Source organism: Ictalurus furcatus, chromosome 1, assembly GCF_023375685.1.
Source record: "Ictalurus furcatus strain D&B chromosome 1, Billie_1.0, whole genome shotgun sequence".
NCBI lineage: Eukaryota > Metazoa > Chordata > Actinopteri > Siluriformes > Ictaluridae > Ictalurus > Ictalurus furcatus.
In genome coordinates this window covers 24,335,542-24,360,077 of record NC_071255.1, presented here as the reverse complement: position 1 = coordinate 24,360,077, position 24,536 = coordinate 24,335,542, and the positions used below count along the sequence as shown (strand labels likewise).

The 24,536-nt window shown below is 41.5% G+C and overlaps 1 protein-coding gene across 1 annotated transcript in view; it reads left to right on the top strand.

Annotated features, from left to right (window-relative positions):
- Positions 1–22,367, top strand: part of emc2 (ER membrane protein complex subunit 2) — a 37,291-nt gene extending 14,924 nt beyond the window's left edge. The window contains exons 4-11 of the mRNA XM_053633480.1: positions 1,210–1,295; positions 4,298–4,355; positions 10,285–10,370; positions 10,531–10,590; positions 14,651–14,732; positions 14,956–15,066; positions 16,469–16,573; positions 21,723–22,367. Coding sequence (XP_053489455.1) covers positions 1,210–1,295; positions 4,298–4,355; positions 10,285–10,370; positions 10,531–10,590; positions 14,651–14,732; positions 14,956–15,066; positions 16,469–16,573; positions 21,723–21,809 — 675 coding nt within the window. The 3' untranslated portion in view covers positions 21,810–22,367. The remainder of the gene's footprint in view (positions 1–1,209; positions 1,296–4,297; positions 4,356–10,284; positions 10,371–10,530; positions 10,591–14,650; positions 14,733–14,955; positions 15,067–16,468; positions 16,574–21,722) is intronic.
- The last annotated feature ends 2,169 nt before the right edge of the window (positions 22,368–24,536 follow it).

Below are 24,536 nucleotides of genomic sequence, written 5' to 3'. Positions count from 1 at the left end.
AACATGGCGAGGACATTACACATGACACTGTTGCCAAACTTAACAATTTCAATAAAGTCTGGAAGTGTTGTAGACCAACCGAGAAGTGAACGTCCACAAACATCCACTGACGAAGGCACAACTGACGTGGTGCTGGCAACCATAGTCCCTTTATGTATGGAGACTGTTGAGGCACACTGTATATACAGGGTGTCCCAAAATTTTCCATACATAGGGGAAATGAACACTTAATTTAGAATTAATTTTTTTTTTTAATCATTATAATTATTATTATTTTTATGAAATATATATATAAATTTATTATATATTATTTAATATTATGTGTGTGTATGGAGATTTTTGGGACACCCTTTGTTTAACATAAGTTAACTATTTTTTTGACTGAAAGATAAAAAGGCAGATTGAAAATAAATAAATAAATATATATATATATATATATATATATATATATATATATATATATATATATATATATATATATATATATATATATATATAAAAAAATTAAACAGACCTACAAGAAGTTGTCAAATTTAAAACATAAAAAATAATTTTAGTGGTAATGACTATTAGAAAGCCTGTCAGTAGAGACCTGTTCAAACAGCACTGTCTTGATAGAAACCAATTTGGCCTCCTTGAGGTGTTGAAATTTTCTTTTTGCTGATATATTTATATGGAGAGGAGACACTTTTCTGTTGGCTTCAGCTGGAACACTGTGTAAAGAAGAGGGAAACTGACCATGATGCTGATGGCTTAACTGGATTAAGCCATAGAATAACTTTTTCTTTTTTAACTAGGAAAGCAGCATTCCTCACCATGTGGGAAAAAAAGGGTAGTTCAGTGTGAAGATGAAAATCCTGGTATAGTAGCTGGCGTGAGATTAGGGGTACCCATAGCGCACCACTGAAAGTTCTCACTGGCATCAGTAATTTTTTTTTTTTTTTCTCACCTGGGTTTAATTTATAGTCAGTAAAGGCCTTTAGTGTAATATTGCTTTCCCAGACCAGATTTTCAGTAAGCCTTGAATTGAAGAAAAATTCGAGTTTGAATATACAGATTTGACACCCAAGCATGTAAATAAAAATGAAATAACCACAGAGTGATTTACATGTCCTAATCCAACACGTTCCCCACACGTTCTGTTTTTGTACATGTGTTTTTATACACGGCTGTGTGTGCTTATACTACAGCTTTTTATATTTTGTGCAGAGTTGCCTACAGGAGCTGAAGAGGCAGTTTCCAGACAGTCACAGAGTAACGCGATTAGCGGGCATGCGGCTCGAGGCTCTGGAGAGGTAAGATTAATTAGAACCCAGATTTAGCAAGCTTGTCCTTGGGTTTATGGCTGGGGTGTGGAGGGTCTGATCAGCACGCAGGTTGAGAAGTTGGGTGGGAGGCTGTTTGTTTAGTAAGCCACTATTCCACTGACTAAGTGGGAGAGCGAGGAGTAGTTTCAGGATTTTGTAGTTCTGTGGTTGTTTTGCCCAAGTGAGGAATTCCCAGAGAGGAAGTGGTGGGTCACGCTATTACCCCATTTTGTTTTCTTTCTTTTTTTTTTGTTCCTTTTCTTTTGCATAGGCTCCATGTGCATTAGAAATATCTGGATACACTCACAAACGTAGACTATCTCCCATCTTGTTTTCACTAGACCCTTTCATTTCTGCAAGCAGAAAGGAATAAAAATCAATGTTAATATGTTTATATTTCATGACTCATCGGTTTTCAGTCTGTGCACCATATCGACTTGTTTATCACTCACGCCATAATTGAGAGTGATCGTTTCTGCACTGTTAGATTAAATAAACTGCAAATTTCGGTCTAATTGCCATCAGACGGTGCTGCCTAAACGAAGCCCTACACACGCACACGTTCACACGCACACACAACATGCTTGAATCCGACCTAAATAAAGCCAAGTGGCGAAGGCGTGCTTGCCTGTTGCTGTGCTATGTGAAATGTGCTAGAGTGCAGTTGAGTAATAAAGTGGATGTTGGGGTAGAGGTGGAGTGGAAGTGGAGCTGTTCTCTGATAATATGATCCAGAGTCGCTTCTGTTGGCAGCTGTGAGCACGAACAGGTCTTAATCATGAGGACTCATTTATTTTTTTTAAATCACAAATTTCTCTTCATCCTGCTTGCTTACAAAAAACTAAATCGTCTAGAGCTCTAAAAGGGTTCTTCTGGTGTTCCTCTCCCTAATCTCTCCAAAGAACCTTCCAAAGAACTCTTGAGGAACTTTGTTAGTTAAATTATTTCTCATTTATTTTGTGATAGTCATTTCAATACAGAAACTATATTGTCAGTACTATTATCACGTATCAAATATCAAACGGTGCTCTTATGTCTTCTTTAAGATGAATATATTTAGTAAATGGTCTCTCAGTTGCGGTCGGTTGTGCTTCGCTGTCGGAGGAGTTGAACCACTTCTTTGCCCGCTTCGAGGTGGAGCAACCCGAGGCAACCACATAACATCCACCAGTCCTCAGCAGCCACATCCTCACTGTAGAGGAGCGTGAGGTGAGGCGCACACTGAGGGCGGTGAACCCGAGGAAAGCTGCGGGACCCGATGCCGTCCCGGGATGGGTGCTGATTGACTTTGAGGACCAGCTGGCTGGGGTCTTTACCAAGATCTTCAACTGGTCCCTATCCTGTTTGGTCACTTCCAAAGAGGACCAACATCAGCAGCATGAATGACTACCGTCCAGTGGCACTTACTCCCATCATCATGAAGTGCTTCGAGAAACTGATCTGGACTTACTTAATCTCAAACCTCCCACCCATGCTTGGCACACACCAGTTTGCTTACAGAGCTAACAGGTCCACAGAGGATGCCATCGCTACAACTCTCCACACTGCTCTGATCCACCTAGAGCAGTGGGGGAGCTGTGATAGGCTGCTCTTAGTGGACTCTGCATTTAACACCGTACTCCCTCATAGACTGGTGACTAAACTGGTAAACATGGGACTACCTCTCTCAATCTGCCGCTGGAATAAGGACTGTCAGATCGCTCCCAGAGGATGAGAGTAGGCCCCCACATCTCCTCAGCCCTCAGTCTCAGCGCTGGCTCCCCACAGGGCTGTGTGATGAGTCCGCCTATTGGGACGTGATGGAGCGGTTCTCTGTGTGGTGCACGGATAACAACCTGGTCCTCAATACCACCAAAACCAAGGAGCTGCTAATAGACTACAGGAAAAATAAAACTGATATTCAACCCCTTTTCATCAGCGAGGAATGTGTGGAGAGGGTCCCGGGCATGCACGTGGGGGAGGACCTAACCTGGAGCACCAACACCACAGTACTGGTAAAGAATGCACAGCAGAGACTTTACTTCCTGAGGATCCTTAGGAAGAACCACCTCACCCAAAAAGTGCTTCTGTCTTTCTGCCGCTTTCTACCGTCATTCTGCTTATTGTATCTGTGTGTGGTTTTCCAGCTGCACAGAAACAGAGGAAAGCGCTCCAGAGGGTCGTCGCCACCGCCCAGAAGATTATTGGCTGCCCTCTCCCCTCTTTGGAAGAGCTTTACAGTTCCCGCTGCCTCAAAAACGACCAGAACATACTAAAAGATCACTCCCACTCCGGACACTCTTTGTTTGAACTTCTGCCCTCGCCAGACGGTTCAGGACGATGAAGACAGAAACAAAATGATTTAAAAAACAGTTTTTATCCAAGAGCAATATCAGCACTAAACATTACTTGAATGCAATATTAAGGAGATGTATCGTGCAGCGAACTGTTGTGTATGTATGATATGATATGTTTTCATTTCCTTTTTGAATCTTTCTTTTCTTTTTATATATTTTATAGCTACTTTTAAAGGCTCTTTTATGTTTATATATATTTCTATACCTGTTGCACTTTGTGATGTTGCACTGATCTGATTGCATCCAATTTGGTTGTACATGTACAATGACAATAAAGATTTGATTCTATTTGATTTTTTTTCTCTCACTCAGCATGCAAGGAAACAAATCTGCAAATGATGTGTAATTGGTGATGCAAGCGAACACTGATCTGTTTGCAGCAGTCTTTGCAAATCCAGAAAAAAGCCCTTGCAGTTATTGCCTGTACAGATGTTTGTGTTCATTTGTACACTTGATTCATTTTTAAGCTGCATAGGGACCCTCACTACAGATAAACTAGACAACTGTTTATTTCCTTCCTTAGACACACCACTAATCTGTGCTAGTGCTTTGCGTGGAGTTAAGCTACCCTGTATACAAGAAGCTGATTGCCTTGAGCTCTGTTGATTTCACTGCTGCCTAACAAATGGTGACCCAGCTCTTTACTTTTTAAAGGTACGATGATGCCAACAAGTTGTATGATTCAATACTGCAAGACGATCCTACTAATACGGTAAGTAAAGAAATGAAGATCAGCCTGCTGTGCTTAAATTGTATCTTTTTACTTGAACTCTGGCCTTTCTACTAACTGTCTGTCTGTCTGCGTCTCTCTCTTGCGCTCTCTCTCTCTCTCTTTCTCTTACTCACTAACACTAACTACACTTTTCAACAAAAATACATGAAATATAAACGCTTCAAGGCATAGCCAATGCACTTGAATGGAACACTTGCTCATGTCAAGTGTTTGATACACAACATGGAAATGCTTATTATGCTGCTCCTCAGTTAACATACCATCATAATTCACAAACAACGAACTAGCGATGTGGCTAAAGGCGATTTCACACCTGGCTTGTTTGGAGCATTTTTGACGTTTTCTTGCAGAACACTGCAATCGCACTCGGATCTGCTCCAAAACAATCAGGCCGAGACCAGCTGGATGAGGTGGTCTCAGCCCGATTGCAAACGAATTCTGGAGCGGTTCGCTTGCGGTGAGAAAGCAATCCGAAACGACGAACCAGCCTGTATAACAATGCATGATGGGAACTGCGAGAGGGAAAAAAGCGTGTATGTTTTGGTAATGGCTCACAACATGAATTGCGGATTAACTTGGACCAAACACATTGAAATTTGATCTGACGAACATATTTCTGAACAACTTTCACAACGGATAAAAACACTGAGGTTTACAAGGTGTTTAGTGAGCGTCTCAAGGATATGGGCTTTAATCACTCTGTGGAACATTGATTCCTCCTCAAACTGATAAATTATATGACTACAGCTTAAAAAAAAAGCCATAATGATCTCTGATAGATCTGCTGTCTATCCATTTTGAGGGATGACCGCTATAGGTGGAACCTCGCAACATAAACAGGTGCACTCTGACCACTGGGAGGACAGTTTACTCACACGTTACTTGCATAAACACATTTCGGTACGCTTTGAAATGTTGCTTTGTGAGCCAAGGAGAAAATGCAACTTTAACAATTAAGGCCCTCGTTTCAGAACAAAGCACAGATGTACAGGTCTGAAAACGCCCCTCAGAAGTCGAAGAAATTCTCAAGGCCAGAATCTGGTCTCACCATAGCCTAGTACATTTACCCAGCATTTTCTAATAATCAGATCACACATCAGTGAATAACATGAAGTTTATTATTAGTCAAATGCCGTGTGTCACACACTATCCATTTTTAAAAAAAATGTGATTTGCACGACATTTCAGTCGAATCATTTACAGCAACCAGATATGCCCAAGTTTTGCCCATCTGTCACAGTCACCCCATCCTGCCATCACCAAACACATACCTGCTGTTAATTTATTCCACAAAGGATACGTGGCCATATAGAAAAAAAAAAAAATGCTTTAATGGATTCTCAAAAGAATCGATGTTTGTTTTGGCTCTCTCTTGAAGTTCTACACGATTCTGACACATGGACTTGCTTAGACATATTAAATGTTTTCTCTGGGCTGGCAAAATGTGCAAAATGAACCATAGACATTTGTTCTTTGGACTTCATCTGAGGATTCCACACCTAAAAGTCGGTCTGTTTCAAACCCAAGGAAGCTTTGCTGTCAAAGTCAATAAACCCTCACGTGCATTGATGCAGTCACCTCTCTCTCATTCTCCCACTTTCACAGACTGCACTCCCTGGACTGTCGTCATCCTCAACTCGCTCGAAAAGTCTCCTCAAGTCATCCTCATCTCGCTCACTGCCTGTCCTCAATCCCACTTGCCTTCATTATATCATTACCGTTGGTATTTATTTGACTATCTGCTTCTTTTGGCCCATATAGACCCCATCACTCTTTCTTCGTTTGGAAAACAAGCAAGCCTCTTTTGTTTGTTTTTCAGGCTAGTCAACCGAGACACCGTCCCGATTCCCATGATTAAATTGCAAACACATTGAACAAACGGGAGTTCAAGATTACTAATGCAAAACGGATAGTGTCAGTTTTTTTCCCTTCTCTACAATCTGGCATTTGTACAACTTTTTGTTCCTCTGCTAACATTTAAAAGGCATTAACCTAATACATTCACTTGAGGAAACCTGTTTCCTTTTTTTTCACGTACTGTCCAAATTGAACATGTGATGTAATGTGCATTACATAATCATATTTAATAATCAACTCTCTGAAGACATTGTGTTCTTTCTGAGCCATCCATGATTTGTTAAAAATATGGAGAAATTGTGTTGGCCTGTTATGGAGTCATTTGGAGGTTAAATGTAAGTAGATGTGGCTAGAGTATATGGTTTAAAAAAAGATATTTTAATTGATTTATGTAATCTTATTCTGAGTCAGATGGAAGATATATTGCTGTAAAAGTTGCTCAACACTAGAGTATAGTAATTTAAGAAGTACTGCAATCATGAAATGTGCAATGATTGCCCAAAAGCAGACCATTTATATGAAAACCTTTCAAAGGTAACTTGATAAGTTTACTGGTCAATAACAGGCAAGCAGGTGTTATTTTATTTTGGCCCTAAATACATTTAAATATTATTCAAATCATATTCATTTATTGTGCACGTAGAGTCAAAAATGGAATACAATGAAATGATTTAAAATGATCCAAAATACACCTCAAAGCCATGCGGTAGATATTTAGAGAGATGGCTCAGTCACTTAAACCTAACATTTCTCAAAGTTCTAGCTGAATCAAAAAAGAAACATCAAGAGAAACATCGAACCTGCTAAACAAAACTCTCAGATGTATGAGTTATTAGGCATGTTAGGGGTTAGTTACGTGTTCATGGAAGAGGTGCGTTTTTTTTTGAAGATGGTGACAGATTCTGCGGTCCGGATTGACTTTGGAAGTTCATTCCACCACTGAGGGACAGACAGTTTGAAGGTTCTGGAAAGGGACCTCATGCCTCGCTGGGTAGACACTACCAGGCCTCAGTTGTTAACTGATCGCAGGTTGCATGAGGGAACATAAACCTCAAGGAGAGTGTTGAGGTAGGGAGGTGCTGTTCCAGGCACTGTTTTACTCCGTCAGAATCCGTGCAGATAAAAACTGATTAAGTTCTGTCCTCCATATCTGGCATAAGCTGGGTAAGAATCACCCACTAATGGGAACGTTGTGTTAATAGGCAGGTGCCCTGTGAACTCTTCTGACAAATTGTGGTACAGCCCAGAGTTCTGTGATAGGATCAGCATATTTCCTGATGTCCAAAACACCCGCCACCTCCCATTAGATTCTGTGTCCTCAAACCTGTGGGCGGGAATGGAACAAAATAGGGCTGTGCTGCGATGTCCACCAGCCCATGTATTTTTTCCCACAATCCAAAACTCTGGCTAACAGATGGGCTGGCTGGCAGATGGGCAGCAGAGATTGTGGTATGGGAGTGGGTGACATCATCTGGGCTACCTGTCTTTGTTGGTTTGGGTTAGACTTATCTGGACACTATTTTCTCATCGTGGAATGTGAGAAGGGAGAGGATGATCCAAGAAATTGGCGGAAAATTGGCGACTACGGTGAAGACTTGTGAGGCATCCCAACATGCAGAGCTGAGATTGGAAACTGAGCTGTTGTAATTATAGGCTGTAGAATAGATGTGGTACCCATTAACCAAAATTGTTGAATCAACAAAAAATTGTTCAAGGCTTCTGTGCCATGGCGGTGTCTAAAATATGTTAGAACTATGTGTTAGCCCTTCCACTATTTATTGTGTTCCAATACCTACAGCAACGCTCTAGAGAAAATTCTCCTTTGCTCTTGTATACCATTTTGCTTTTGCTTCCTTTCTCTGCACATTGAAGTGCTCACTCACTTGATCTTAATCACTCGGTATTATGACCATTACTTCAATACATTCAAATGTAACTTAATTAGCTTGTTCAGATTGAATAACGGTTCAGATTGCTTAACACCTCAGCCCTCGCGTTCGATCTGTAATTGACAAAGCATATGAGGTCAACGAAAATTCCCGTAATATTAAATAGAATAGTTCTGTTGAACGATGCATCATTTGCAAGCTTAGGTTTCCTACAAGAGGATTTGTGCCGAACTAAATCGAGATGCTTGTCCAATCATGTGTGGGTGCTACTCACCCACATGGTTATTAAAAAGCACTAAACTTGATGTAAGTCGGCGACACTGGTTCAGAAGAGTTTGTTTTCCAATAAATCTTTCATCTTTGCACTGTATTAACATAACTTGGGTTTTTGGAGTTTTGGCCACGTGTATAGAGCATTAATAACTAGTAAATTATTAACCTTTATATTTGATTGAATTGCAAAACCACAATTTGGTTATGAACAATTTTAGGTGCCGAAAGCAGGGCTGACTCCTCCTTAATACCCACTGAAAGAAGCATTACGGTCTGCAGTCTAGTTATGGTGGAGAGTTAAAGAAAGTTCGAATATATAATTGACGAGAGATCAAGATTTTAAAATCCCAGTAGTTCGTTTCATCCATATCAATGCCTTTTTCTGTAAGGGAGGACGAAAATGGCTGCGTCATGCCTTCGGCCTGTGGGCCTGTAGAAACAGGAGAGCAGCTATAAACACCCATCTCCTCAGTATGAAGCCTTTCAAGTGCTAATTCAGAAAGAGTGCTGACAATGACATGGTCAGCCTTCTCGAAATTGTTACCTCTGGGAGAGTGATGTGTTTAACACGTTTTTACATGTTCCAATCAGTCTCCGTCATTCTGGAAGGAAGAAGGTAAAACGCAGCACAGTGGCTCATTTTGTGCTTTGTAGAATATATTTACAGTTCATTAAAACTAACTTCATGTATTGCCAACTTTACCAGGAACCCACAGATTTGGGTGTACTAACATGTCAGTACTACATATAGATCATCTGTTGCTGTCTGTCTTTTGATGGCCTAATTAGGTATTGGGTTTCACTTTGGGTTTGGGGGCTCCATATGAAGTTCTTTTGAAGTGTGTGTGTGTGTGTGTGTGTGTGTGTGTGTGTGTGTGTGTGTGTGTGTGTGTCAGCACGTCTCGGCCTGGTGCACTCAGCAGAGCTGGTGGCTGTGCCTGCCTGTGTGATGGATAAGTGGATTTGGAGTGGCAACAGTGTCAGAACAGTTTCAGATTTACGGCTGCTCAGATGTGACTCATGCCCTGCGCAACAGGGTCTGGTCTGCAGTGTGGGAGTGAGGAAGAGCCACTATCAAATGCCAGTCCATAAATAATCTATGTGGCAAGAATGCACACTTCCATGGTTAAAGCTGCACTTGTACGTGTGTGTGTGTGTGTGTGTGTGTGTGTGTATGTATGTATGTGTGTGTATATATGTGTGTGTGTGTGTGTGTATATATATATATAATATATATATATATATATATATATATATATATATATATATATATATAAAAACTCCTGGAAAGGTCATGGAAGCATTCGTAATACGTTATGATTTAGATTGATGGGAGTCTTATCCACCCGAAGGTCGCTTCTGAATTAAAGAGGAAAAAAAACGTGATGTGGGGCTGATGCAAGCTACGCCTAAGGAGCGCATGGGCTCATGCTGGCCTGAGCTTTAGATTAATATATTAATTTCTCCACTTAAACATGATGAGTCGCCGCTTATCTGGTCTGGCTAAATGTTCCCCACTTCTAAGTAGCAAGCTCATGATGTCTGAGCATCTCCAATAAAGTCTTTACAGTCCGTAATCTGGAATGTCGCTGTGATTTAATAAAGTGCATTGCAAAGTTTTTAGCTGCAGTTCAACACTGTTATTTTTCTGTTTGAATAACGGTTTCACTGAAATGTTGATTTGACCTCTGTGAATAAGCTTGATCAGTATGTAGCATGGACAGGGAGGTGAAAGTGCACATTCCAGCAGGTCACTCCAGCACTTCCCTGATCATTTACACATCTCGTCCTTGCTTGCTTTCTTATGTCCTTTCTCTCTTTCTCTCTCTCTTTCTGCCAAACACTTGAAGCTTCAGAGCGCTTAATCCTCTGTCGATGTGTCTCCACAGGCAGCGAGGAAGCGCAAGATCTCCATTCTGCGAGCACAGGGCAGGAGCAACGAGGCCATCCGGGCGCTCAATGAATATCTGGAGCAGTGAGTGTTTTACAAGCGGATTTGGGCCCCATTTTCTCCTCCCCTTCCCCTCCACTTTTTAATTAAAACGGGCTTTGCCTTTTGATTGAGCTTGCCCCTGAGCCCTTCCGTAACCCTGCTTTTGTCTGGCAAAGAACCTAACTGTCACTTTGTCTTCCAGGTTTGTGGGAGACCAGGAAGCATGGCATGAGCTGTCAGAACTCTACATCAACGAACATGAGTAATGACAATTGATCTCTTATCTGTAGTTGGTGTGTGTGGTAGTCGTTTTAACATATGAAAACAAGGCTTATTTTGTTGTTATTTCACACTGCTCATAGAGGTCAGCAAAGCTGTTAATGAAATTTCAGGAGTTATACCAAACTGACCTGTTCTCTCTGTGTAAATAATGGTGACGGTGTGACTTAATTTGAAGTCTGTAAGCTGTTTTTGTGATGACCATCTAAACCTCACACATCCTCTGTATAAGGGTTCAGATTTGCTATCAGGATGTCAGTCTGAGGGAATCCTTCAGTTGATGAGCGCTGCATCCTAAGGGGTTGTGGGACAGCCCGAGGGAAATCCAGAGAAATGCCAATCTAGTCTCGGTCAGAGGCCTGCATTGAGCTCGGGATCTGTTTGTCACATGGAGTAGGGCTTTAAAAGGATTTGCTCCTTAAGCCCTCTTTCATACTCTTAGGATAAAACTCCCCCTTCTTTGATATCTGTGTTGCCAGGGGTTCGTGTCTGCCAGACATAAACATTGTAGGAAAATAGTTTTGTTTGTGTCACTTCTTCTCTATCCCTCTTTAATTGTTTTTCGCTTTGCCTGTGAGTGTGTGTGTTTGGGTGGGTGTGGGAGAGATGGTCACCGTGGTTAGAGGGTGCAGCCTATAGGAATTCGGGAGCCCAGTGAGGGGGCTGTATATTGGCTAGCTTGTATTTTTGTTTAAGGGCTTTATTGCTGTAGTGGCCAGAGGAAATCCAGGGGTGAGAGGATTACCGTCTCGCTTAGTCCAACTTTTCTAATATCACACCATTCACTCTGACAACCCCCTGTCTACATGTGTGTCAATTTCTCTCTTTTGACCCCTGGTTTTCTTTCTTTTCTTTCTTTTAGGTCACATTTTTTTTTCCTCCCCCTCCATTCCTTTCCTCTTCCTGCAAGCTGTGCATTATCACCTTTCTTTTCCACGCTGTTTAGAGAGAGAGTGAGCGAGCGGGGGGAAATTCCCAGGAGAAGGTGGTGGCACTTGCTCTCCCAGCCAGTAAAAACAAGACCTGATTGGCTAAGTTGATGAGAAATATGCTCTCGCTATATCTCTTTAGTGCCCCGCTTGCCAACCGAATATATGCAGGCGAGTTTTATGTACTTTCGGCAGCTTCTACAATAAAAGTCTAAATATCTTCGCATACTTAGATTTATTTTCTAGAAATGAACATCCCACACAACAATTAAAACTGAGGGATGGTGTCTGCGTTTTGATATATTCCTCAGTGCTACATCTGTGGTAGCAGGTAGCAGTTCTGGTATTAGCACTAACTTTTAAAACAATTGATTTGTACTGTTTTTGTGACCGTACTACCTCACCTCTTAACAAGGTTTTAGTTTGATAGTGTTCTTAGATCCTGAACTATTTGTACCAGCATGAGGATGTGTGTTTGATGGAAACTATAAAGCACTTCTGTAGGTCGTTCGGGGTAAGGGCGCCTGCCAAATGCTGTAAATGTAGATTTAATGTTGATAGAATTAACCCCCTCTAATGAAGCCCATAAGTGCTTGGCATGCTAGCGTTATCATTTTGTGTCTTAAAGTCATGTAGTGTAAAATTGGCATCAAGCACTCCAAAGCTCAGGTAGGGTATATTGAGCTCTGTGGCATGTGCTGATCGCTGATCGCTTCTCCTCCTCCACTCCTCCTTCCCTCCCTCCCTCCCTCTCTCCACTCTTCTGTAGCCTGGGCCATGGCAGGAGCACATCTGAAAGTCTTTATCGAAAGGAAGTGGTAATTGCAAGCAGCCTGCAACCTTCCGAATGGCCTGTTCCCCACTTCTTTGTTAACCCTCAGTCTCTTTCGTGCTCTCTCTCTCTCTCTCTCCCTCCCTCCCTCCTTCACTGTCTGCCCCCTTCTCTGATCTTTGATGTCTCTTAAACATACTCCAAATCATCTGATAGACTGTTCATGTCGTGAGAGGAAGTAATGCCAGTGCTATTCCCCCAAAATAACTTTTTTTTTTTTACCCCACCCCAAGGCAGCAATAGATTGTTTTGTTGCTTTTAAAATATCTTTTTTTTTAATTAATTAATTTATTTATTTTTTAATAAATGACAATTTCATATCACAATGTTCTTCTGCCTTCCTGAAGACCATAACCATGCCCACCTGACCATCTAATCATTGCCTTAAAGAAGTTCTTGATCAACTAAAACAGGTGTGTTAGATTTTGGTTGAAGATGAAACCTGCAGGAATGTAGAAGAGGAAGAGGGTTGGTGACCGCTGGTCTAACGTGGACAATTGGCATAAGTCAACCTCAACTGATTTATACATTAGATTTGTTCACGTGTGCCACCTATTAACATTGTACAATATAACTCCTATTCGTGGATGTGACTTTTATTTATGTATGTATTTATTTATTTATTTATTTATTTATTTAAAGATTTTAATTGACCCTTTTGTGGCTGTTGGATAAAATACAAGAGTTCAGCGTTTTGAGTGATGAGCCGGTAGAAGGTTCTCCACAAGATGGGGCTATTATTGAATTTTTTTTTATTATTATTGAAACAGCTTTTGTGTAGCTAAGTATTAGGAAAGAAATGACACAAGCGGATTATTATTCTTATCTGGGGATCTTTATACATTTAAAGAAGAATATGTTTCGGTTATCTCCTCTAGAAGTACTGCAGTCAACTGTTTGGAGATGAGTCAAACAAACAAACAAACAAAAAAATCACCAGTATGTAATAGTGGTGGTTTGGTGCAGTGATGTATTTAAACCAGCTAAATGCAACACTGATCAACTTTCCCAACTACACATAAATGTATAAATGTAAATGGTTTTTGTAATTAGCCATATCCTAGATTAAGATTTTGCCCTGGAAAGGGCAAAATTATTTCTTTTTTCTTTTCTTTTTCTCCCCTTTTGACATAAAAAAATAAGTAAATAATGTAATTCTAGTTTACACTCCTTGGTAATCTGTTTGAGTTTTTAAACTGGTCCAAGATTTGTGAAAAATTAGCTCTTGATTAATCAACACAAATATGCTTCTCTAACTCTGGTGGGATACAAATAACACATGTCTATTTAAAAAAAAAAAATTATTAAAAATGATTTCCTAAGACTTTTGAAATAGATTAGACCAAACTATTTCTTAAAATATTTTTTTATTTTGGTTGGTAAGAAAAGAGCCAAGATATAGACATCTGACTGTAAGTCTCCAGTGCTTGATTTTGATTGGTATGGTTTGATAAAACCAATGAGTCCCTGGAAATCTACAAGCCGAGATGAGAAAAATGATCCCGTACGGAGTATCTGAAAACACGGGGGACTCTTGAGGCTCTGAAGCCTTTAACCAACCCCTTAAAGTCATCTGCAAGTTTTGGACACTATAGTCTGGCTCTGTTTGTGTGTTGCTGGTTTGTCATGAAAGTCTTTTGTGGGGCATTACGCTGTAAAATGATTTGATTATTTGTGGGAGGGAACAGTTGGAAAGTCTGTGTCTGTGTATGCGAGAATTCCATCGTCCTCTCTGATCGAGCCCATGGAAGGGAAAGTGTCTGTAAGACATGAAGTGGTTGCAGATTAGCTTGGAGTACATAGCTCAGCAACTCGCAGAAAGAAGTGATCTCATCTGAAAGTGACACACAGTGCGCCGCTGCTCGGCAGTGACCTCAAGACAGAGTATTAAGCCTGGAGGGAAAAGGCAGACAGATTGATACTATGTGCCTAGAAATGTGGTAGATCTCACACTCTCTCTGCTTTCTCCTCATCAGTTTCCAAGAACAGATGAGATGGGGGGGAATAGGCCAGAATTGCCAGTGCTAATGCAAAGCTACATCCATCATTTCACCATATGGATGTTCGTGCACACTTTTCCATCAGTCCTTTAAAGGCTGATAAAAGGAAAACCTTGGGCAGAGCCATTTTCTTGCTTTCAGCAAGTCGAAAACCTCTTCTGTTTCAGAAGCCACTAGGCTGTATACTGATACCAGTATACAGCAGTGCATTTCTGTGCAGTATGATATTTCTGTATGCCTTATTAATTTTTTTGTTTGTTTGTTTGTTCTGTGCTCTGTTAGTTATGCTAAAGCAGCTTTCTGTCTGGAGGAGCTGATGATGACCAACCCACACAATCACCTGTACTGTGAGCAGTATGCAGAGGTACCATAACTGACAGCTTGTTTTATCCCCATGCTTGTCTGTCAGTATGTTTGCCTGGCTTTAGTTGAACCGAATTGTATTGTACTCTTCTCCATTGCATGAGACTGTCTGTACCGGTCCAGCTTACTGTTCATAACGATGAGATTATACCCTCCAGCTGTCACGCAATTCTTCAGATATCATGTTGGTCTTACGAGTGCATCTGTGCTGTTTTCCCTTCTAGGTGAAATACACCCAGGGGGGGCCAGAGAACCTGGAGCTGGCCAGGAAGTATTTTGCGCAGGCACTCAAGCTGAACAACAGAAACATGAGGGCCTTGTTTGGCCTGTATATGGTGAGTCACAACTTGCACCAAAGCTAAAGAAAACAAACACCACCTCCTTCTCCTCCTGGCACACTGAGGTTGTGCTAGAGGAGCAGAGATGTTTTATGCCTCAGAAATGACTGGTCACTGCTGACTCAGACCTCGTTCCTGCCCCTTACCTTGGAAAAGCCGCTCTCTGCATCATTTCTGTAACGTAACGCTGCAGACTTTTCAGGCTTTTTCATGTTTATGTTACGACGATGATAAATAAACTCTGGGCAATAAAACAAACTGAAGAGAGCCGGCCGCCGTTCTGTCCAACATGGACCAGCTGCTCAGCTTAGGACGTATCTGCGCTGAATAAGCCTTTCATCTGCGTATTTATTTAAACAGGAAGTTGTCCATTAACACCAATGCATCATTTGTAAGTGACTCCTGACATAGGAACACAAATAGCCAGCTGGGAGTAGAAGGAAGGCAGAGGGCATGTGGGGAACCACACACAGGCGTGCACTGTTCTCTTCCACACACACCTGCACGCGCACACGTACACGCATGACTGTCGCAGGATTTCAGACATGGCTCAGGCAGTCATGCTGCTTTGATGTGCTATCAGCATGTGTCACATGCATGCAAGGAACGAGGAATAGACGTCCACTGTTGGCACTCGCTGCGCTTTACTCATCCAGCTGGCTTCCACACTGTTATTTTCTGCGTGTGTTGAGGTTCTCTGATAGTCCCAGTGCCCCACATTGTCTTAGTATGTAGAGTGTTGTACCTAATATTAGTAACAGGCGCACACAGGAGCATTACATTTCTCTTTCTGACAAAGTGTCTTGCTTAAAGGTGATATTTGAGGTTAAAAATCATACCACACTGTGCCAGACCCAGAGGGGTTATTTGATTAGTGTGCAGTTAACATTTCAGCATATCCACAGAGAGGACTTTCATGGGCTCCTCTGGGTTTTGCCGTGTGTGACTGGCTGCAGAAACATGGGAGCGATACGGGCTTTGTGGTTGTCAAGGAGTGAGCTTTGGGTGGCGTGGAGTGTATGATTCACACTGCACCGCACTAGCCACATGCCGCTTCCCAAACATTCGTGTCCCTGTCAGCACCATTTATCTCTGCGTTTGGAGAAACGAGGCTGCATTAAAGAACATGGCGCACTAGGGCTTTTAGTGCAATCAGCAGGGAAACACTCATTTTTTCCTCCCTCTAAAGACTAGCATGGTGTGGCATCTGAGCTTTTTACCTTCCATGATATGATGCTTGTTTAAACCGAGCAGCTTCTCTCTCTCTCTCCCGCTCTCGCTCTCTGTTGATCCATGCATGCATTTATTCTTCATATTTGTTGTGGATTTTTGATTCTCTTTTATTTATTATTTTTTTGCCATTGTTTCTGATTTGCTCTTTATCTTTCTCACCTTCTAGTCAGCAAGTCACATAGCCAGTAGCCCTAAAGTGAGCGCAAAGGTAAAAAAGGACAATGTGAAGTATGCTGCCTGGGCTGCCTCTCAGATCAACAGAGCCTATCAGGTGAGACGCATACAGTCGCCGTTCTCTACTCTGCCTACACGTTGGATCCACTCTCTGCACTCTTGCCCAGGCCGGGCTCAGCTAATGTGTTGACTTAAGCCCACATGGCCCAGCGTTTTGTTACACAGCTGTTCTATGTTTGTGAAAGCACTGCTATTGATTCCCCCTCGGCATGAATCATACCAGCCTGTGCCAAATTCTGGTGTCGAGGCCCGGTGAGAGGAAAATATGCACCACTAACATCAGTAAATAGCAGAGAGGAGTAGGGATACTGGGAAAGGAAAAACTGAAGTGCTGCTCAGATGGTTTATGCTGTTGCTATGGCACATGGAGAATAAATGTACATTTAATAGAAATAGCAACTGCCATCAGGGCAACATACATTACTTAATTTAAGCTTGTGTAATAAAGAAGGCCTTATTCCGCCCACACACACTTGTAGTGTACCTCCTGTGTTATGGGGACTCCTGTTAAAAATCCACATTCCCCATTTTCTTGTGGTTAGAGGGAGTTTCAGCGTTATGTTGGAGTCCTCTTAGTGATGTCTGACTTTTCCTCTGAGAAACGATTAGACAGTGTAAATGAAGAACATTTAAGAACGTGGGGTTATGTGACTGATTACAGCCGTTTACTTTTACACCGATGTGAATCAGACTAGTAAGCCCGGTTATCCTCTGCTCCTGAAGCTCATTCCTCATTCTTTCCATCTCCCCAAAGTATTCTCGATCTCATAATCTCATGATGCATATTACAGTGTCAGCGGGTGGCAGGTAGAATTTCCTCACTAAAAATAACTGATATTAATCTTACTCCTTCACTTCTCCACTCTCCGTATCAGTGCGTTGTCAGTTGGAACCATTTATTTGAATCTGATAGGAAACCTGGATTTAAAGAAAAGGCCACCGGTTTAGGATGACACTGTTTTTGCGTACAAAGCCATATGAGAGTTGGGGAAAAATTGGCCCGCTCGGAGATGAGTTAAAATCTACTCCCCTATCCAACATGAACTTTGGCTAACACAAAACCATTTCACAGTAATATATATATATATATATATATATATATATATATATATATATATATATATATATATATATATATATATATATAATATTTTCCCTGAGCATATTAAAAGCTGATGTGCTTCAGGCACTGATGTTGGTGGTGGAGGGAATACTTGGATATTCATGTGAGAAGAGTAACAAGCACACTACTTCACTGTTCTACTTGTCTATATTACCTCAGATGAATTAGGCGAGGTGTGAAATATAGGGTGTGATTGCTCTACCTTTCAAAAGAATCCACTTGCGGCGCATACCACTTGCACTTTACATGTGACATTTTCCATGTCATTTCTTTTTGCAGTCAGAGAGCTGAGCTTTCACTAGTCTGTACACTCTTTTTGAAGAGAAGGATTTGTCCGTCATGCTTTGATGTGTCTTTTGAAAAAGATGTTGAATGACCTCTTATCATTAAGCAGTGTAATTTCAGCTTGATGGATGTTTTAAGGCGTGGCAACGTCGAGAAGTTTACAGAGCCGCCTACCTGGTGCTTATCCTGCCTTTATGTGATGGGAGAGTCGGGGCAGTAAGTCACAGAATGACATACTAGTAACCGTTACAACAGTTACGTTTATTCACTTAGCAGACGCTTTTATCCAAAGCGACTTACAAATGAGAAAAATACAAGCAAAGCAATATCAAGCAGAGAACAATACAAGTAGTGCTACCATACAAGATCCATTAATTGAGTTCCAGAAGAAGCAAAGTGCACAGAGTAGAGGTGTAAGTGCAATTTTTATTTATTTATTTATTTTAATGAGTTGGTCCGGTGTTCACGGAAGAGATGGGTCTTCTGCGGTTCGGATTGAGATTGGAAGTTCATTCCACCACTGATGAACAGTTAGCGTGAAGGATCTGGAAAGGGACCTTGCGCCATGCTGAGTGGGAACTACTAAACGTCGGTCGCTAATCGATCGCAGATTGCGAGAGGGAACGTAGGCCTTCAGGAGTAATTTGAGGTAGGAGGGTGCTGTTCCAGACAAGGTCTTGTAGGTGAGCATCAAGGCCTTGAATTTGATGCGGGCGGCTACAGGAAGCCAGCGGAGGGAGATGAAGAGGGGTGTGACATGGGTTCTCTTGGGCTGGTTGAAGACGAGGCGCACTGCAGCATTCTGAATCACTGGAAGAGATTTACTGAAAAAAAAAAAACAGTTATTAGGAGGTCAGTGAAAACTGTTGTGACAAGGCTTCTTCTGTGATTTCCAATACGTTTTAAATGACACGGCTCTTCTCTCAGTTCAGTAATATGTTCCCCAAGCTATAAGGGCGAGTATTGCCTGGATATAATTGCAGCACACTTCAATAGGCTTTCCATGACTAAGGGCTATAAAGAGTTTTAACAGTGGAAGGCAGTATATTCCATGTCCTAACATTTTTGCAATACTTTATTTGTACTTGAAAAGACTTGAGTGCAATAAATGGTGGCTAATATTAAATTGTTCTACTCACGTTTCTGTCATGCTGATGGTGTCTCATTGAAAGTGAATGCAGCTTTGGAGTCTTCTTCACCCGGAGCATATGAAATGATGGGACATGGTCCAGAGATAGTGTTCATTCAAATTGGATCAATGTACTTAATATTCATCGGTCCCTCCAGGATTTCCCGATTCAAACTCCACAATATTCTGAGGACCTTGGCATTTTTCAAAATTACCACAGCTTTTCTCCATATTTGGGCCAAAGACGTCATATTTGGGTGACATCACAACGCAAATTCAGCGTAAGCCGTCTTCAGTTCACATGAGTACAGCTAAAAGGTCTCATTTACCAACAAACATAACTGCGAAAGACTGTGCAAAACAATTTCGCGCAATTGCAATTTCACCAATTCAAGTAGTTTTCTGAAGGGGGAAAAAAAAAGCCAAAACATTTGTAAAAAAGCATTTTTTTCACAAACAAATACCTCAAAATCCTGTATAGACTGATTTATTTATAAATATCATATCCCCCTGCTTCCATGCAGGACCAATTCTAATAAAAAAAAAATAAATAAAAAATCACTACGAATTATTGGATGAAAGTGGTTTACACAGGATGTGCACAACATGGTAAATATTGAGTTTTTAAAATAATAACAATATTTTATTTATATAGCACCCTTCACAAACTCAAGGTAGGACGTAGCATACCTAGGCAGGAGAAAGGGGGACATCATACACAGCACCTCTGGGGTTGGGTGTTCGAATCCTGCCTCCGCCCTGTGTGCGCAGAGCTCGCGTGTTCTTCCCGTGCTTCGGAAGATAGATATGTGTCCAAAGATATGTGTTGTAGGCTGTACGCATTCCCAACTTGTCTGTAGTGTGTGAATGTGTATACAAGTGTACCCTGCAAGAGGCAGGGTGTCCCCCGACTTGTGCCCCGAGTTCCCTGAGATAGACTCCAGGCTTCCCGCAAACCTGTGTAGGATAAGCGGTACGGAAAATGAATTGATGGATAGTTTGAGCCCTGGGTTTTTTCCAGCCAATGCTGCATCTGTTGGTAAAAAGGATAAACCGTGCCTAAAACACCTCATCACATCTCTGACAAGTCTTTTTACATTCTTTAAACTCAGCCAGTACTTGGTTCCAGTGTGAGATGAAAGAAAAGAGCACTTCTTGTAGTTGCTTCATACTGAAGGAAAAAGCTCAAAACACCTCTTTTCCCACAGGATATGATGGAATTGTTACCAACGTGTCAGTTTGGATGGGATATATACATATATATCCCATATATAATGCATTATTATACATTGTAATCTTTCAAGATATGTGCAAGCGCAGTCCATAAAAAAATTACCAACATAACTGATATGGACATGACTAAAATCCCAGAGACACTCCAGTAATAATTATATTACTCCAGCTCCCTATGTAAAACTAGTCCAATCCAAATAGGACTTGGGAACCATGACACTGTAACAGCCCTATTGAGAGCTAAAATCATCTTTTATAGTTATGTTAAGGCTTAGCGTGTTTAAGAAATACTTGCATTAGGACAGTAAGGCTCTAGACTTTAAGACGCTCGCTTGTCAGAGAAAGCAGTAATGTGTCCGTGTCACACATCAGAATATTTATCCAGCAAGGTTTCCCAGTGAGGCAGTACCATTTTTCATAGTGTTTGTGTGATGAGGGAAGGTGGGGAGGAGTACTATTCCTCTATTCCTCTGGGGCTAATGAGATATCAGTGAGGACGCAGAGAAATGTGTGTGTCCGTCCAGAAACAGCACTGCAGTGTGTTCAGCCATGCTCTGTCTGTTTCTAGCGCTGTTTACCCAGTGAGTTCACTCTAGCTCATGCTCCTCTCCTTGGCTAGTGCCAGCGCACCCACAGCTGTAACACACACACACACACACACACACACCTCAATTGGAGTAAGTGCTGAGCTAAGCAATGGGCATATGTCCTCAGTTTCTCAGTATGGTTCTCAGAAAGGCTAATGAGGAGAAATTGAGTGCAGGGCCTTTGGCCTAATTTATATGGGTCCACAGTATGGCTGGGTGGAGGGATATGGAAGGTTGTGGCATGGCTGAAGTGGACATTTTTGTCCTTTATTAATAGAGCAGAGGAGTGCTTAGGGTTTCTTGGGATGAGTCATACTGGATGGAGAAATTGTGTATGTGAGAGGTGGCATGTTTGGGCAAATAACCATAGACCAATAAGCGCCGGACTCATTAAGATTTGTTCCCTCCATACATTGTTCCCTACGTAGGGCAAAAGAAGAGAGAAACGCTGACCTCTGAGACTCACTTAGCAACTCAATTAGGCCACGTCATTGGAGAATCCACAGGGGTCAGAGAGCTGGCACTAAACAGCAAGTTATTGCAAGTTTATGGCGTCAGTTAACTGAATTCATTTGACACATTATTCATCCTTTGAAACTTCGAATCCGGTATGTGCAATGAGATATATAGAATGTTTTTAAATACTTGTCATTTAACATAACCTATTTGTAAGATGATCTCTCTTTCCTGTTGAATCCAATGAACCACAAAGTTTGTGTTAAACCATGATCTGTAGAGAACTATTATGAATTAGGCTGACCATATGTCCTTGCCTCAACTCTTTATTCTCTGTCAATCCCCCTCTCTCCCCTTCTCCTCTGTCTCTCAGCTCGCCGGCCGTGGGAAGAAGGAGAACAAATGCTCGATGAAGGCGGTAGAGGAGATGTTGGAGTCCATGCAGATCACCATGTCCTAAGCCTCAACTCTCTCCTCCTTAGTCTCGGTCACCACAACAGCATGGCAGCTCTCCCTGCACACTGCAGCCCAGCACCACCCACAATGCGGATCGGCGCGGACCACCCCGACCGCCCCCACCACATTCTCCCACTCTGTTGTTTTTTTATTTTGTTGTTTTGTTTTTTTTCCCCCTTACAGTCCTTGCTTGTCCAATAGTCCAGGCTTTAAGGACCCCCAGACGTTCCACATGTTTCTTTTATTATAAATCTGTCAGTCTTAAAACAACCTATCAAGGGTTGAAAGGTCATGAACTGGGGACGTAACGCACACAGGTGTATATAGGTGGTATGCAGAATCATGAGCAATGCCTGGGTGGGCTAATAGTGTTTTTAACAGTACAGATAGATGATTAATATAAAATCAAGTGTGCTAATGTGAATAGACAGTGAATGATGTTTATTGGAAGGGCAGGTGTGGTTTAGACTGAAAATGTGTATGTGTGCTGTCATTTGTAATATATGGCTTGTGTCCATTTTGGTCACCTGTCCTTCTAATTAAAGAACTTCACTATTTAAACAACATGCATAAGCTTCAGTGTCTCCATGTAGGACATGACTGGTGAAGTGTGCATCACCCCTTTCATTTCTTTTCCCCTTTTTTAAAGGTTGCTTGGCAAGTCCTTTGAGTTGACCAGCTGCTCCTTGCTTGGCAGATCATCATCTTTCCACATAATAAAGGAGCAGAAGTTAAGAGCCTGAACACAGTGCTCCCTGTTCTAACCAACTTTTCACATCAGACCACCCTCTGACCACTGTGTTGATAACAGTAATAAAGAGAATAATAATCACTATTACCATGTTCATGTAATCCACCCTCAGCTAACTATTTCTAGAGAAGCAAAACTAAGGCTGTGCCATAACCCACAGTGTGGAGGCATCTGTTGGAGCACTTATGTTACCTCTCATTAAAAAGAAGGTCAGGCTGATTCACAGCTAGCTGTATAGACTGATCATCCAACTGGAACTTCTGAAAACCAGGAAGCACCAAAGCTCTGCCACTAATTAACACATGAACATATCCGATACATAAAACTAAAAGAGCTTTCTCTTCTGAGAGACCAAGCGTGAGCAGTGCTGTGAAAAGTAGGTCTGGTTTCCTACCGCACTGGTTTGGTTTGTAATTGCTGAATCACTTTGGGGCTAAATGAGGGTCTTATTTTTTCACTCACCCATGCAAGGTCAGCTGCTACTTCCATCTCCTTTGTTTATTAAGTCACAGCAATTGTCTCATAATTTTACATCCAGTCTGGTGGAAAAGTTGAGCGTTGACTTTATGGCTTCTCATTTTTTGTCACGCAGCAAGCCAGAGTTGTTGTAAAGGGGTCGAGAGCCCAAAGTAGCAGCGGTGAAACCCATATACACGTCAGTTTTAATACTTTGGTCAGTGGATGTGTCTGCGTTTAACTCCACATTCCATCCTACCCAAGCCAGTGAAAGCCCAGGGACTGACAGAGCGGTTATTTTTACACAAACCACTGAACTGAAGTGTGTCCTTTGAAGAGTCATCGAGGATGTTTGACTTGAGAGACAATATCTTTACATGTGGATCCTGTCTCCTTGGCACCTGAGGGACGTGGAAGTAAATGGCCTCTCTTGTAAAGGTCATTAAATGCTTGTAATTGGGTTGTGAAAGAACATGTCAATCACTTTGATGTATGAATGATATGTTTGAGACTTTGAAACCTGGCTAAAGTTAACGCAATGGTGCCATCTGTAGTCAGGGGGAGGGAGGGTGTTTCCAAAATGGGGACGTCAAGAAACCATAACTGAAAGGTCATGATGTGAAAACCAAAACATTTTCAAGTAAAGCAGATACAGTATATTACAGCAAACACTGGGAGAAAATTGTTGATATGTAGCCCAGCAATTGAGTCCAACGCATGCTATAAGGCCAAAAGTATGTGGACACCTGACCATGACGCTTGTATATGCTTCTTGATCATCTTTTCCAAAGGCATGGCGTTAATATGAAGTTGGTTCCTCCTTTGCTGCCATAACAGCCTCCACTCTTCTGGGTAGGCTTCCTACTAGATTTTGGAGTGTTGCTTGGTTATTTGTGCTCATTCAGCCACAAGAGCAACTGGAACACTTGGTGTTCTCAAAGGTGTTCAGTGGGCTTGAGGTCAGGGCTCTGTGTAGGCCCCCTCAGTCCTTCCAAACTAACCATGGCAAACTATATCTTCATGGAGCTCGCTTTGTGCTCAGGTGCATTGTCATGCTGGAGCAGGGTTGGACCCCTTAGTTCCAGTGAAGGGAAATTGTAATGCTACAGCAAACAAAGACATTCTAGACAATCATGTGTCCCACACATGAGATTCATGGTCAGGTGTCCACATACTTTTGGCTATATAGTGTATTTATACCATTTGCACAGTTTACCAGCATGATTTAACCCCTGAAATGCATAAAAAAGATTTAATAGTCATTCATTTAAATATTATAAATGTAAAGTTGTGCTCATAAATTTATATACACCTTGCAGAATCTGCAAAATGTTTTAATCAATAATATTTGCATTTTTTTATTTTATTTAGACATTCACTGATGCTCAAGAAGGCAACATGATACATTAAGAGCTTGGGGGGTGTGTGCAAATTATTATTTTGTCTTCTGGGAAAGATGTAAATATTTTTTGTAGTGTCTGAAGGGCCAGTACTAAATGGGGAAAAAAAGATCTTTAAACAAAA